This window comes from Protopterus annectens, chromosome 12.part0, assembly GCF_019279795.1.
Source record: "Protopterus annectens isolate FY-2018-M chromosome 12.part0, PAN1.0, whole genome shotgun sequence".
NCBI classification, from domain to species: Eukaryota; Metazoa; Chordata; order Ceratodontiformes; family Protopteridae; genus Protopterus; species Protopterus annectens.
In genome coordinates, this window is record NC_056746.1 from 149,908,123 (window position 1) to 149,924,494 (window position 16,372).

General features: G+C 37.6%; 1 protein-coding gene across 1 annotated transcript in view; it reads right to left on the reverse strand.

Moving 5' to 3' along the window:
* LOC122816141 overlaps positions 1-15,711 on the reverse strand; it is a 64,878-nt gene extending 49,167 nt beyond the window's left edge. The window contains exon 1 of the mRNA XM_044088897.1: positions 15,642-15,711. Within this exon, the coding sequence (XP_043944832.1) occupies positions 15,642-15,711 (70 nt within the window). The remainder of the gene's footprint in view (positions 1-15,641) is intronic.
* Positions 15,712-16,372: the final 661 nt, after the last annotated feature.

The window sequence follows — 16,372 nt, forward strand, 5'->3', positions numbered from 1 at the left end:
GAAGAATTGTGGGATGGGTTTTGCATATGGGACAATAGTGAAGGACATGGGATATGTTAGAGAGATGCCTCCACCTTTTTTTGGGGACTGTCAGCCCTAAGACAAGCAAAATTTGGGGGAAGGAGTTCTGTGTCCTTAATATAGAGTTTTAGCCATGTTTCAGTTGAGGCAATAATATCAGGTTTGGTGTGGGCTATCTATGCATGGAAGTCAGGTATTTTATTTCTGATGCTTTGCAGGTTAATTGTAGTGAAGTTTAATGATTTATGGGAGTTGGGGGATTGCAGAAAAGAGTAGATGAGACCTGGGTTGGAATGTATGTCTCTGCATAGCAATAGATTTGTTACAGGATATGGGAGAATAGTTTATTCTAGTTTCCATCTTACTTTGATTGGATAATTTAGAGGCAAAATATTATTGTTGTGGTGATGGTGGGGGAGGATTTTTACTATGGTACATAATAATATGCTTGTGTTGTAAAGGCTGCCTGAAATAGCTGAGAAGGAAGTGGTGTGTTCATACTGTATGGGGAGACAGGATAATGAGCAGTGGGAGGAAGAGGTAAAAGAATGATGTAGTAGGAGATTGAAAGAGAGCGATAAAGTAAGTAGAGTAGTGATACTAGAGATGGACATTGTAGTATGGGATGTGGGTGACTAAAGGACTGAGAATTAGTGGGCAATAGCAAGATGTGGTGATGGAGAAGAGGTTGTACTGATGGGGTAATGATGACGGGAGTTAAGATGTTGGGTATGTGTGGGGTTGGTTGGATGTGTTTTTAATGGTGTAATGTGAGAGAAAGTGAAGAGGTGTGGCTAGTGGTGTAATGAGAGGGGAAATGGACACCATAATATATACAACAAAGGAAAAACACTAAAAATTAGATGGGTCAGTACAAGAACATAAAGGACTGAAATACATACAATGATACACACAGTGATACAAGAGTATACACAACAAAGGAGAAACACTAAAAATTAGGTGACCTATAGGTGCAAGATAAACAATCAGGTAACATCAAAATAAAGAGTAACATTGCGTAAATTTAGAGTAGTGACAATTTCCACACAACTATTTGATAGTAGATAATAAAACATCACAGTAATACATATTCTAAGGTGACTTGCTTAGTAAAGTTTTGGAAAAGGTAGGAGTTTGGTTTGTTCTAATTGATAGTGGTAGGGCATTCCAGTTTTTGGTTACTGAGCAGGAGTAAGGAAGCTGATCACGTGGGAGGTTGGGTTTGTGTGCCTGCAAGAATTTCTGATTCTCAGATCTAAGGGACCTCTTTGGGTGGTAGTAGCTAAATATAGAACTAAGGACAGGGCAATGTGAAGGTTTAAAGAGCATTTTGAGAGCTGTAGGTAGTTGGAAGTAAGAGAGATAGTGTGGTAGTTTAGAAAATCTCAGAGAGTGTAGAGCAGTACAGTGATGGGTAGAGTGTTTAGAATTTGTCGCAAGTTTGGTAATTTTGTTTTAACATGCCTTCATCTTAGCTTTTAATGAGGATTGGAGGTTATTAGTAGAGGGGCACCATAGATGAGTGAGGGTAGTAGGAAGGTGGAAGCAAGAATTTGTTTCTTGGTGGGGCTAAGGAAGTAATTATGTGTATAAAGAATTCTGAGTTTTTGTTGAGTTTTGCAGATGTTATGTTGTATGTGCTGGTCAAATTTCATGTGTTCATCAATAGTGACTCATAGGAGTTTTGTGTGGTTAACAACTTTGATTATTGCCTTACTTTGAGAATAGATAGTGAACTGGGTTTGATTTAAGGGAGTTGTTTTCTTAGGAGGTGAATAGTAGGATTTTGGTTTTATTTGGGTTCAGGGCTAGATGATAATTGTACATCCACGATTCAGTGGAAGAGAAGGCCATTTCAGTTGATTTTTGTGGGTCGGAAATCGAGTCATCAGAACAGACAATAATTGAGTCGTCTGTGTATTGAATTACAGATCCTTGAGATAGAGATGCATGGAAATTGTTTTGAAAAATGTTGAGTAAGACAGGTTCAAGTATGGAGCCTTGGGGAACCCTGGTAGAGGTGTTAAGAAATGGGGAGATGGAGTTATGCCATTTGACATCCTGTTGTCTATCTGTTAAGTAACTTGAGAATTAGCTGAGTGTGGGGTGGGAAAGGCTAATCTTAGAGAGTTGGGTTAGAAGTAAGGGGTGACAAACACTGTCAAATGCTTTTGATAGGTCTAGGAAGAGGATGGAGGTAATTTTGCCAGTGTCACTGGCTCTATTAACTATGTCCATAAAATAAATAAGGGCACTTGTGCTATGGCCTGTTCCAAATCTGTGTTGTGCAGGTGAGAGGATTTGGTTTTGAAGAAGTGAAGAAGTTAAATATGTACGCATTTCTCCAAGATCTTGGAGATAAGAGATGAATGATGATAGGTCGGAAGTTTGTGATGTCAGTATTGTTGCCACCTTTGTGAAGAGGGAGAATAAATGCTTTTTTTCCAGATTTTGGGGACATAGGATTCTTGGATGGATCTATTTAGAGCTATACTTATGGAGAAGGCAATGTCATCTGCAGCAATATTTACATATTCTGAGGGAATGTCATCAGGACCATTAGATGAAGGTTTGAGCTTTAAAAGTAGTCTCTTTATTGTGTTGATTGTAATGGGATTTAGAGGGAAAGTGGATGTAGAGTGGGTAGTGGGCTTTTCAGTGCAATGGGGAGTATAATGGGTGGGAGCAGAGAAAGGTGTGTGACAGGATAGTTTTGATGGAGACATGTTGCTTGGGGAAAGTTAGCCATAATATCAGCTAAAGTGTTGATGAAGAAATAAAGAGGGAGACAATTTCTTGAGGTGATTTTGATAGCAGGGGGGAGAGTGTTTTATAAAGGCTGGGAGGTGATCACTGAGAATGTTTGGGAGAGTACCAGCTGAAGATATTTTGTTAGTTTTTTTCTCTTACTATGTTTATCTCTATTAAATCAACTGACTCTTCTATTAGATCATTTTCTTCTAAATTGAGAGCACATTCTTTGTTCTCCATTTCTTCCAGGCATTCTACAGAAAGTTCCAGAGCATCTTCCTGTGCCATAGTCTCTTCCTTCCTTCATCCTATGTCATCCATTGCTCTTTCATATGGGAATGCATTGGCCTATCTCTCCACAACATTGACTGTCAGAGTTGCCACAGTTTCCTGTTCCTTCCTTTGCTATGCAATTCCAACTGAAGTTTTGTACTGGTTTCCTGTGGAAGGATCTAAAGTATCTTCATATGGCAACTGATCAGTTGTCAGTCTATCAGTAAAAATGACATTATGGTAATTGTGATTATTAAGTTAAAATGCAGAATTCCAGTCCATCATTGTGAAATAAATGCAGCTGTTTCTTATATCAGAGCAGAGATATTTATTTAAATATCAACACAAAAATACAATTCCATCATATATGGATGTTGTAAAAGTAAATTATCATAATTGTTTATGTATTGCCAAAAAAACTTTGATTAACGTATACAGTACTGCGAAATGCCATGTTTATTTATTTATTTATTCCAGTTTGATTACCGGGGAGGTCCATTGGGCTTGAGGGACCGTTTTCAGTGGAAGCCCTGGGAGAAAAGCTCCACAGAACAAAATTTATTAACATGTAAAATTTTAAAGATAGTTTGCAATACAAACAATGGGTTTCTTCAACAAGAATAAGACAAAAACAATTACAATTTTGTTCAGGAGATAAAAACAAGCATATAGTATGATAGCTAGATTTTACTATTTAGTTACATATACGAATCAGCAATTGAGAGTGAGGTTAGGAAGGTAAAAAAGGTTAGCCTGGAGTGAAGGGGGAGGAGAGCTTGAGAGGTATGAGCGGAAGAGTGCAGTTGCATTTCCTGTTTAGGTAGAGGTAGGAATGAAGTTGAGTTTTGAAGTTATTATGGTTGTTACAGGTCCTTAGAGAAGAGGGCAAAACATTCCATTTTTTTTGCTAGGGTAAAGGATAAGAGAAGCTGACCAGCTGGGCACTTGGGTTTTTGAATGGTGATCAAGTTTTGGTGAGAAGATCTAAGGGGTCTGAGGGGGGTATATGGTTGTTAGTGGGTTGGAACAATAATTTGTGGGCTGTGGTTATTTGGTCAAAGTCAAGTAGGTTGGGGAGTTCAAGTCAGTTTAAAGAGTGAAGGGAGGTGCAGTGATGAGAGGAGGATTTGGCATTGGTAGCAAATCTGGAGATTTTGTTGCAACATACTTCCAGTTTGGAGGCAAGTGTGGAAGATAAATTAGTGAGCAGAGGAGCGCCATACATAAGAGAGGGAAGGAGATAGGTAGAGACAAGAGTTAGTCTGGTGGAAGGAGAGAGGAAGTGGTTGTTTCTGTAAATTAGGCCACATTTTATGTGTGTTTTCTTGATGTTTAGCTGGATTTGAGTGTTAAATTTTAGTTGATTGTCAATTGTGACACCAAGAAGTTTGGCAGTGGGTACGATCTCGATAGTGGAGTTGTTAAGGCTGGTAATTTGAAGAGAGTTTTTATCAAGAGGGGAGGATTTTGAGGGGGAGAATAGAAGGATCTTAGTTTTGTTGGCATTTAGTGAGAAGTGATTTTGGAGCATCCAGTTTTCAGTGGTTGAGAAGGCATTTTGTGTCAGAAATTGGAGCTCTGTTAGGTTAATGGTGCAGCAGATCAAAGTGGAATCGTCAGCATATTGTACAATTTTGGTGTTAGGAATGGCTTTGTGGAAGTCATTAATAAAGATATTGTCTAGTAATGGGCAAAGTATGTAACCTTAGGGTACGCCAGTGGAGGTAGGAAGGAAAGTGGAGGTGGCTTGGCCCCATTTCATGGCTTGGGACCTGTTTGAAAGATAGCTAGAGAACCATGAAAGAGTTTTTTTGGGAAAGGTTGAGATTAGAGAGATAGTTTAGAAGGTGGGTATGAGAGATTGTATCAAAAGCTTTGGATAAGTCCAGCAGAACAGAATATACCATATTACCAGAGTCAAGGGCTGAATTGACAGAATATAAGAGAAGGGTGGAGTTAGTACTGTGCCTGGGTGGAAGCTGTGTTGGGTAGGAGAGAGTAGCTGGTATTTGGCAAGGAATGGCAAGAGCTGCAGGTGGATGCATTTTTCAAGAATTTTGGAGATAGGGGAGAGGATGGCTATGGGGCGGAAATTGGAGACATTACAATTTTTGCCACCCTTGTTGAGTGGAAGAATAAATGCAGAATGCCATAGTTTGGGTACATAAGATCCAAGTAGTGATCTATTGATCAGGATGCTGATAGGCAGAGCAATAGCATCTGAAGCTATTTTTAGGAAGGAGGACGGAATGCTGTCAGGGGCATTGGAGCAAGGCTTTAGTTTATAAAGAAGTTTCTTTATTAGATTGGTGGAGATGGGTTTGAGCTCGAAATTAGGGTGGGGTGGGGAAGATTGAGCAGGGAGGGGTGAAGGGTTATTGTTGGTAAAGGTCTTAGTTAGCTCAGCGATAGAAGAGGTGAAGAAGGTATTGAATAGTGAGGCAATTTCTGGGTCAGATTTGCTGTCGTCCAGACAGAGGTTGTTTTTTGTACCTGGCCTGATGAGGGAATTAATAGAGTTCCAGAATTGTTTGGGATTTTTTGCATGATTTTCTTGTAGTTTTATGTAGTAAGACTTTTTATCTCTAATGACTTGTTTTTTGGCCAGGTTTCTCAACTGTTTATATTTAAGTAATATTTCTGGCTGTTTATAGCGGAGGTAGGCTTTCCAGGTTTTATCCCTTTGTAGCATAATCTTTTTTGCATCTTTGGTGAGCCATGGGGTGGTCTTTAAATTTAACTCTTTTAGTTCTTATTGGAGCTAGGGAGTTAAGGACAGTTAAGAATATTAAATTGAAGTAGTCAATGGCTTTGTCTAATGGTAGTATTTTTAGGGGGTTCCAGTTAGTTAGCTTAAGGGAGTCAGAGAAGGTAGTAGGGTTAAAGTTAGATAGGTTATGAGTATGAATGTATTGGTGAGAGTGTGAGGAAGTGGGAGTAGCTCGAAGGGTGAAGGCAGGGAGGTGGTCTCCTAATGAGTAGTATCAAATTATCTCTTATTTTTTGTCTGCCTCCTACCCTTGCATCTCTTTTGTTTTTGTGGGAGGTTTATAACTTATTAACAATCTGCTATTTTCATAACTTCCTGATGAAAATTAATCCTCATCAGCACATACAGGTATACCAACCACTGCAGCTCGACCTGTCATACCTCTACAGGTGATAGCACAAACACCCAGTCCTTCAGGGTCACAACCTTTCAGAGTGCTTCCACAAAATCTGCTGATGCAGTGGTACCCTTCATGAGCAGTAGTAGTGAAGGTAGAGATTTTGTCACCCGGCAGGAGCTGACAGGGCTGGTGAAGGATATAATGGAGAACTGGCATCAGTGCATGTATCTGTAGGGTTGAAAAGGTCCTGCGCCACATTGCAAATACAATGCCACATCTAGTACTGACCCCAGGAGCTGTTGCAGGAGACAGTGATGACAGTTCTGAGGGTGAGGACTAGATTTTCACTGTACTCATGCTAGAGATGAGTGTACCTCTGATGTCCCCAACCTATCCCCAATCATGGTGTCCCCCAAACTTTTGTCTCCATGACCATTCCTGTCTGTCTTGTATGTCCTGTATGCGTTTGGATGCTTCCTAACACACCCTTCTTACCTGACCCTCTCATTCCTAAGCACATTTCCCCACATTCCTCTCTCTCTCTCTCCCAAATTAAAAAAAAATGGGTACCTGTCCCACAAAATATTATGCCCCATACATAACTGTCCACTCTGTATATGTGTCATCCTGACACAACTGATTAGGTCCAATTGGCCATACAGCATTATTCTGTTGTCACCCATCGCTGGCGTGTGACTACAAAATCATGAAGTCGTGGGTACAATTGTGCACTGATGTAGTGAAAAAGTGGTTATCTATTGTGCTGTCCCATGACCCTTCTGCAAATTCTTGCATTCTTTTCCCTCTGTTTGCCAAGCTCGTTTTCACCACTGTCCTATCCACCCCTTTTTCACACATTTAATCTGGTCCAAAAATAGATATACACACACACACACATGCATGTCAAGAAATGGTCCATAAAAAAACCTTTACTTTATGTCCCCAGCATATGCACAGAGGTTGGCAAACTGCAGCAATGCTGATTGACAGTGAATGCTGTTTAATTTCTTATTGCAAAATTGGAAATTTCACTGTAATCTTTAGTGGTCCTGTTATTGTCATGCAAATGTGCTTAAATCTGACTCACCACTGAAACACAGAGTAAGGCCATACTAAAGACAGTGCTATGGAACAATTAATTTAACATTTATTAGGCTGCTGGAAGTACTAAATTAATAGTTTCCTGTGTGGATTGTTTATAGGATTGTGATGCTATACCATTGGCAACTGTAGTCATGGAGCCTCAATCCTCACCTCTAGCACCAGTGAGGAACGTGCATTGGGAGGATGACAAGTACACACACAGTATTTACAGATGCAGCTCTTTGCATCAAGTGCAATTTCCCTTAAGAGCACACAGAGGCCACAGTCAGTCCGGGGCTGGTTTATCCCTCTTTCTCCAGATCCCCAATAAGACTCTCCACTGGCACAGCTATAGAGTTGAGATCTCAGCTGAGTGGCCAAGCCAAGACCGTCAATACCCTCTCTGTCCAACCAGTGCTTTGTGTCCTTGTCCAAGTAGCTCACACGCATACTCCTTGAGGTTTGATTTACACACACACACACACACACACACACACACACACACACACACACTCTTGGGAAATGCTGGCACATGTTTACTAGCTATGCTCTCTTTTGCCCAGACTATAAGGTAGTTATCACTGCCACCAGCCATGTCCTTATCAGCTACCTTAAGGCCCTTAACAAAGGGTATCCAATCTTACTGTGTAATGTTACTATTAATCCAAATGGTAGTTTGACCAAGAGCAAGGCTATTAGGAGTGGCCCACAGTGCCACCAAATAAATATGCAAGTACTCGCAGAACTTAAATATGTCTCACAAATGTCAGCCAAAATCAAAGGTTTAAATATATTTAATAATAAATAATAAAAGCACAAGAAAATACTCAGTATATAATCACAGTTACATCAGAGTTCAAAATCAGAGGAAATATTTAAAACAACATTGCAGGACAGTCTCAAATAAATAAAGAAAAATGTTTAAATTAAGCTCACCTATATTCCTGACTATATCTAAAAGAATTATACTGTTCCCTAGGACTTACTTACAGAGTAAGCAGGCAGATATGGTGAGTGGATGTTCTTGTCAGGTCAAAAATACAAAGTGCTATCAATCTCTTGGAGAGTTCTTAAATTAATATCCAAAATATTACTCTGGGATAGCTTGCAGAATGACATCACTTCTTGTCATCTGACTCTATCCCAGGTGAAAACTCCCACTGATGCAGCTGGTACCATTTAGCATCTACCTGTAAAAATACATAGACCTCAGATCTTTTGGCAAATGGTGGAAGTTGTAAAATAATTTACATTCCTGCACATTTAAAGACAATACAAAAAGCTTCTAGTTCTAGACATTGTCTCCTGTTGCACTGAAATTGAAAGAGAACATCTCCTTTTATGGCCTAGCTATAAAGTAATTCAATCTCAACTATTCTTTTGAAGTTAACCTCTTGTGTTGCAGTTTCCATTGTTAAAATGTATACATCTAAACAGTTACAGTAGTGTATATACATTTTTTCTCAGTATTTTACAAAACATCTCTTCAGCACACATCTGTGCAATATGACATACAGTTCTAATACATCTGTAACACAAGCATTTTACATGACGCATGTTGACATTCACAAATAAAACATAACCATTTACAAAATTCCAGACAGCTGTGCAGTCAGTATCTCCTTTAGTTACACTTCTATATAAATCATGTTAATATTCACAAATGACATACAGTCCTTTACAAGATTCCAGATAGCTGGGCTGGCAGTATCTCATTTTCTTGCACTTCTATATAAAGCATATCAATATTCACAAATGACATATAATTATGTACAAAATTCCAGATAGCTGTGCTGGCAGTATCCCCTTTTGTTACACTTCTATATAAATCATAATATTCACAAATGACATAATTATTTACAAAATTCCAGCTAGCTGGGCTGGCAGTATCTCCTTTTGTGACAAGGATGATAGGAGGTTACTATACTAATGGCTCTGAGGCCCTTACAAGGGTAACACAGTACAACCCGTTTCCAAAAATATCAAAATACTGAGTGAAACTAAGTCAACAACTACTGCCCCTGTCCAAGAGGGACACAGGTGAAACTTGTGGTTTCTCATCCAATCATCCAAATTACAATAATATAGGGTCATTGAAGGACTCTGCTTCACCTGAATTGGAAGTTTGTTCTAGAGGAGAGGTAACCTCTGTGAGACATATCTGTCTATTTCATTTAATAAACAAGTGTTTTTGCATCACTTGTGATTTTGTTTCACATATCTGCTTTAAGCATATGGATATTAATGGCAATTTGTTTCTGCTTCTTATTGAAATAACCAATGTAATTTAGTTATTCTACAGGGTTTCTATTCAAGCACATTGTATGCTAGTTTTATTACAGTTTGTTATTCAAACTGTAATTCATACATTGCTATAAAGGTGTCTTGTCATCCAGTCCATATCTGATCAAATAGTTAATCTATCCATATATGTGTGTGTGTCTACGCTCATGCACGTACACATATATATATATATATATATATATATATATATATACATACTTAGCACAATGAACTGCAAAATGGTATATACTGGGGGACAGGTGGGATACCTGATACACAAAAAAAAAAAAAAGACAGTTTGTAAACCAGACATTCAGAAGCTGTTTCACTATTTATCAGTGTAATGCAAGACTTATTAATGGTTTTCTTGTGGTACACAAAATGCAGAAACTCTGCGAGTACGGCAGCTGCAGGGTCTCAATTTAAATAAAAGGCATTCCAAATATCATGAAGAGACCAGCATACAGTGGCACCAATATCAATAATAGTGAAACTGAAATATGCATTTCTGTGTAACAAAGTGTCTTTATAAAGGGCATTGGTTTCTTTGTGGTGTTTTATCTCGATGAGGCGTTCTGATATCCTGAATTTCAAAGGTCTGGAAGTTTGACCTATGTAAAAAGCTGAGCAACTGCAGTTGGCCAAATAAATCATCCAATTGGAGGTGCAGTTGGCAGAAAACCTAACGTCAAAGACTTGAGGGGTGTTCTGACTCCTGAAACTTCTGGTTTTTAATAATCTTGAACAATGAATGCAATGACCACAAGGAAAGCATCTGATTAAGGGCTCCCCTGATAAAGTTGTTTGAGTTACTTTGGTATTGGTAGACTGCCCATGTTTGAAATGATTGAAAAATGCAGAAAGATTTTTACATTTACGAAATGAAAAGAGGCATCTATCCCCCAGCAGCTCATTTAGTCTGGAATCACATGTCAAAATATTCCAGTTTTGGACAATATTCATTAATGCTTTGGTGTTGCGCCTATAGGTGGTGATTAGTCTAGGTGGCCCACCTGTTTTCTGATTTTTTTCTTTGTAGAGAAGGAGGTTGTCCCGCTCCTTGGTGTCCACTACATGTTTGGTATGTAAGACCTGACCCATTTTATAACCTCTGTCCCTGAATCTAAGAACCAAATCATCTCTGAAATGTTTTGCAAGTGTTATTATTGGAACAAATGTGTTTCATTCACATAAATTGAAATTTAGGAATGTTCTTACAAATATGGGGTGGATGGAAGCTGGTGGCATGAAGAAGCAAATTGTTTTGGGGAAATTTCCGATATACTTCAGTTGTTAACATATGGTCAGATGCACGGGAGACCAAAACATCCAAAAAAAAAATTTATTTTTGTCATAGTTGACAATAAATTCAATTCCCCATTTGTTTTCATTTAAATATGGGGTGAATTCCATACCAACCACCAGTCGTCCAAATATCTTCTCCAGATATCCATTTCATCTATGTATATGTTATGGGAGTTATCATAAATAATCTGTTCTTCAATGTATGCCATAAATAAATCTGCATATATTGGTGCAAAAGATGCTCCCATAGCTGTGCCCTTTATTTGAAAGAAGCATTTGTTCCGATAAAAGAAGATGTTCTTTGTAAGAACATGTTCGGTCAAGCACAATAATAGAGTGTTGAAACCGGGTTTGTACATTTCTGTCTTGTTTAGCCAATATTCCAAGGCTTCTAATCCTGTCCAATGTGGAATATTGGTGTAGAGAGATGTAACATCTAGTGTACACAGCAACCAATCTGGTTCTAATTGTACCTCAGAGATAATCTGAAGGAATTCTGTAGTATCCTTGATGCGTGCTCTGACACATTTTAGAAGAGGTTGCAAGTATTTGGTTAGAAAGAGGGATAGAGGTTCAGTAAGTGAATTTCTGCCAGAGACAATGGGTCTGCATGGAGGGTTCTTGAGATCTTTATGAATTTTGGGCAAAAAGTATATATATTGTGGACATGGGTTGGTAATAGTTAGTTGTATTCTGGTGTTGTTACTGATGATACCCTCTTCTACTGCTAAAGAAAGAAATTCGTCAATTTTTTGTTTGAAGAAGGAGGTGGGGTCGATACATAGGTGGGTGTAGTAGCGTGCGTCAGACAACTGTCTATTAGCTTCTTTGTCATTCTGTTCCCAATCTTGTATGACTACAGCTCCACCTTTATCGGCTCCAATTATGACTAACTCATGGTTATTAGCTAGCTTAATAATATTGACCATAGATGTTTTAGATATATTAGCCATGGGGTTATGTGTCCTAAACTGAAAATGAAGATCTTTGATAATGGCATTTTGAAACATAGATACATTCTGATTCATAGGGGGCATAAAGGAAGATTTATGGTATTTGAAGTCATTGATAATCTGTTCCTGAAAAAATAATTTTAAATTAAGATTCCTGCAAAATGAAAGAATATCAGTAACAACATTTTCTTCAGAAACAACAAAAAAAAAAAACAGGTATGAATGATAAACCTTTATTTAGGATATCAGTAACAGAGGAAGAGAAGATATGAGAAGAAATGTTGGTTATGTTTACATTTGTTCTTTGCGTACAAACATTTGTAGTAATCTCTCTATATTGTCTACCTCTACGATGTTTCCTGCCCCCCCCCCTCCTCCTTGGTGTAAATCCTGTAAGGCTATGGAATTCCTTCTTTTCATGGCTGGTGAGCCTGTGGCACCCACTGAATCTGTATTGAAGCCTGAGGATGATTCCTCACCTGATGTGTCAGTACTATGTATGGGTCCCTTTTTTTAAAATGGATTTTGTGCATTTCCTTTTGAAAGATGTCCAGTTTTGTTGGGTAAATCGGACGTGTTTTTCTTTACCAAAGTTAAAGGAGTCCCCTTTATTGTAGTCCCCTAAATCCCTAAGGAACATCTTTTTCTTTCTTTCCTTAAGCTGAGTTTCTAGAGTCAACAGTTCCTTACTTAGATTTTTAATACTACTGTGGTATGTGGGTTGTCCTTCATACTTTTTTGCCATACCACTTAGCTGGATGATGGATGATGGATTCTATCTCTTGATCTATAATCCTGTTGTGGTGATTAGCTAATATCTCTACAAATTTGAGAGATGTTTCCTGTTGTATTTCACCCCGTTGTTTCAATAAAAGGTCATCAGGATTACTGACAAGTGGTTGTGTGCGGACACGTAAACCACGTGGAGCGATACCTTTAGTTTAGTAAGCCCAGAAAAGCTTATAATTCCAAACACTGTTACATATTGAGCGCATATGTTTGCTTAAATTCAGAAAAGTTGTTTCACAACTTTCAACTTTGGGTACAGCATCAGTGCCTTCCACATTCTCTCCATGTTTTCCCAATCCGAAGACTGATAGGTCCTCCCTATCAGAAGCAAGGCCCTTTAATAAATTGTCCAATTCCATGTTGTATCTGGAATGTAAGTGACTGGCTAAAAGGCCCAAAATTATATCAAAAAGAGGACCCAGAAGTTGTAGAAAAAGCAGGCCACATAAATATAATGGTCGTAAACAATGTATTTGTAGCATAATATTTTATATAACAACGACACTGGCCGATTCATAGCTGGATCAATAAGCACTCAGCCATCAAATGGGATACACACACTATCACCAAAATTGAGTACAGCACAAAACGTGCTCAGTAATATATTATAATAGGCCATAACCCGATCCTTGTATGAACCAATAAGTCCCAGGTCTTGTAATAAAAGTTTGCCAAATCAAAATCTGAAGATTTTAGAATCAGAAATTTATGTTTTGTTCACAATATAATAAATCAACCATGGCTTATGCATGAAAAAATGAAATACTGCCATGGGATTAGAATGATAAAAATGCCCAGGTGCTGCACTCCAAAGTCAAAAAATGTGGAATGAACTAAAGAAAATAGCAATAATAACCAATGGTATGGTGATTATAAGCATTTCTAAGCGTCTATAAAAAAAACCTACTAATATGCGAGTGTTGAACCATAATCAAAAGGATGCATCCTATGCAGACCATGAAATATTATATAAATATGAGTGGGAAACTAGCTTGATACTCAATTTATATCTATGTAAGTTTGGTGAGGCCTCAAACCTGATATATAACCTTCATGAGAGAATTAATATTAAAACTTGTTGAGCCAATCACCAGGATTATATGCTGTGAAATACAATCATCAGTAAAGTATCATATAATACAAAATTTCAATTTATAAATAAAGCAAAGTTGTATATACAGCCTAGATTCAAACAGGCACCATACCTAATAGAACTAATTTCTAAAATGAAAAGAAATTGTAACAATAATAATTGCTGCCAATCCAAATTTTTGTATAAAAAAGGGTGTGGTAAATCAATATTTGTAAGACATAAGGCCATGGATTAAAAATCCAATATATATATATATATATATATATATATATATATATATATAAGCTTACCACAATTAAGTGAAAAAACAGGATATCACCTGCCTTAGTTGCTTAACCTTGATTGAACCATTGACCAATTACAATAGTTCTATTGTCTTGCCTTAAATAGTTGACATTAACTAAGTGATAGTCAGGAAAACTGAATTAGTATGGTGAGCAATATTACACCCAACCAGCACCTCATATAGATGGTTACAATTCAAAAAGCCAAATGTTAGCATGGGGAAAAAATGAAAACTACAATGCAAAAGCTATATTCTGCCCAGAACTACTGGCTGGATGTGTGAGTATTAAATAGAACACACAGCCCTCCATGGATATATCAATCCCATTAATCTGCTGTTGTTGATCAACTATGCCCCGTTGAATATAAGACATGAATATAATTTGTCATATTGGTTTAAACAGCCCCTAATCATGGTTGCATAAAGAAAAAATACAACAGATAATACAACAATTGAGGGTATATCCATTCTTTCTTAACGGCCAAAGGCTATATACTGCCCAAAAAGTAAGGGCTGAATGTATAAATGTTATCTAAAATATATATAGCACACAGCCCTCCGTGGATATGTCAGTCCTGCTAACCTGCTACTATTAAGCAACTATGCTCCGCTTAGTATAAAACATAAATATAACTTGTCATGAAGTTTTAGACCTCCCCTGTTAAAGTTACTTGAAGACGATCTCAACAAATGACTCGGCAAATGAGGGTACACCTGACTGTAAAACTGCCAAACAGAATGAAAAACAGTGTTTGTATAATGAAAACAAGACAAATAATTAGAATGTCCCAATATATAAAATAATCCTTGTGTATAAGTATCAAGCACCATCCCTCTTGGTTGTACCATACACATAAAGTTATAATGCAAAAATAAAGATTCGAAGGTACAGTACGAAATAAATGTCCAGACCTTATCTGAGAATTGGTTAGAATGAAAACACAAAAAATATCAGTCTGATAATTGTATGTCCATCCACCAAATCCGTTGAGTATATATGCAGAAACATCAAATATGACTTAAGAATGTTGCCCCGGTAGTTGCTGTCTCCACAATAATTATGAAGTCCAAATCCTCATGAATTCACACAAATATAGTTCCAAAAAATGTCCATTTGCTGGTAAATGAATGCTTGTGGTAACAAACATATCATCCCATCCAGGGCCTGATAGCGTAATATACAGAACAGTTGCTCCAATAGTGTTATAAATATAACACCCGTCGACAAGGGTTAATCTTGCCGAAAAGTAAAAATAAAAATGTGTGTTGTTGTGATAAATCAAAGTCAGTGGGATGATAGCCCAAAATAAATCTTTGCAGTTGAATGCTTGATTGAACACCACCATTAAGAGTATGGCCGCCAAAAGGAAGCCTTTGGGTGTATATAGAAAAGTCCCATATAGCGTTTTTATAAAAACAGAAAAATGTTACTGGACTGGTTAATTGACGATTCCTCAGTGTTGCATTGAATCACAGGACACAATTCACTGTATTATCTTGGAAATAAGTCCATGGCAGGTCCATAGAAAAGTACATGAAACCAAATGGAACACATGCATCCCAGAAGTTGCAGCATGAATTGCAAACACTCCCTCGTTGTGATAAGTATCTTTTCCATTTTCCTTTGTTACTACTTTTGAATTAAAAGTTTTTATTTTCCAGTCTACACACCTTTTATTTTTTATATTTATTACTTTTGGGTTTGTTGGCTCCACCACTTTCTCGTTTTTTGGATTTTCTACTTTGTCTGTTTTGTGGGACCATGGCTGGAAAGAATCCTGGTGAGGATGATTACACTGTGAACAAGAGTCTGGAGGTATATGAAAATGCTACCAAGAAGAAAGCATGGACTGAAGAGTCTGCTACTACCATTGGACGCTCTAAGAATCCATTAATAGGTATATCTTTCAATGAAGAAGACATTGCTCAGGCTAGTATAAATTTGGATGACATGACAACATTTAGAAGTACTTTGAAAGAACTAGAAGATAAACTTTAGAAGCATAAACACCTTTTATGGCAAAGGTATCATTTTGAAGCTGCAAATTATTACAAAGTGATAACTAGAGGGCTAAGGGTACTCAATATGCCCTCCTATGGCGACAAATACCCTAAATAGCTGAAGAAATGGCAAGTTTTAAATTTGCAACTGAGTTTTGATTATATGTCACTCATTAATAGTTTTTTCATGCCAGAAGAAGAATCTCTGGCAAATGACATTCAGAGTTTGACCAATATGCTTATGGACAACTTTAAAGGTGAAGCCTATACTCAGCTGATTGATAAAATACTGTTAAATGTCTCCTTATATGATAGGAAATTAGAAAAAGAAAAAATGAAAAAGCTCCGTAGAGACCTTGCCGACTTTCGAGCCGGAAATGTCTTTTCTTGGCCCAGGACTGCTTCACCAATCAGAATGCAAGCT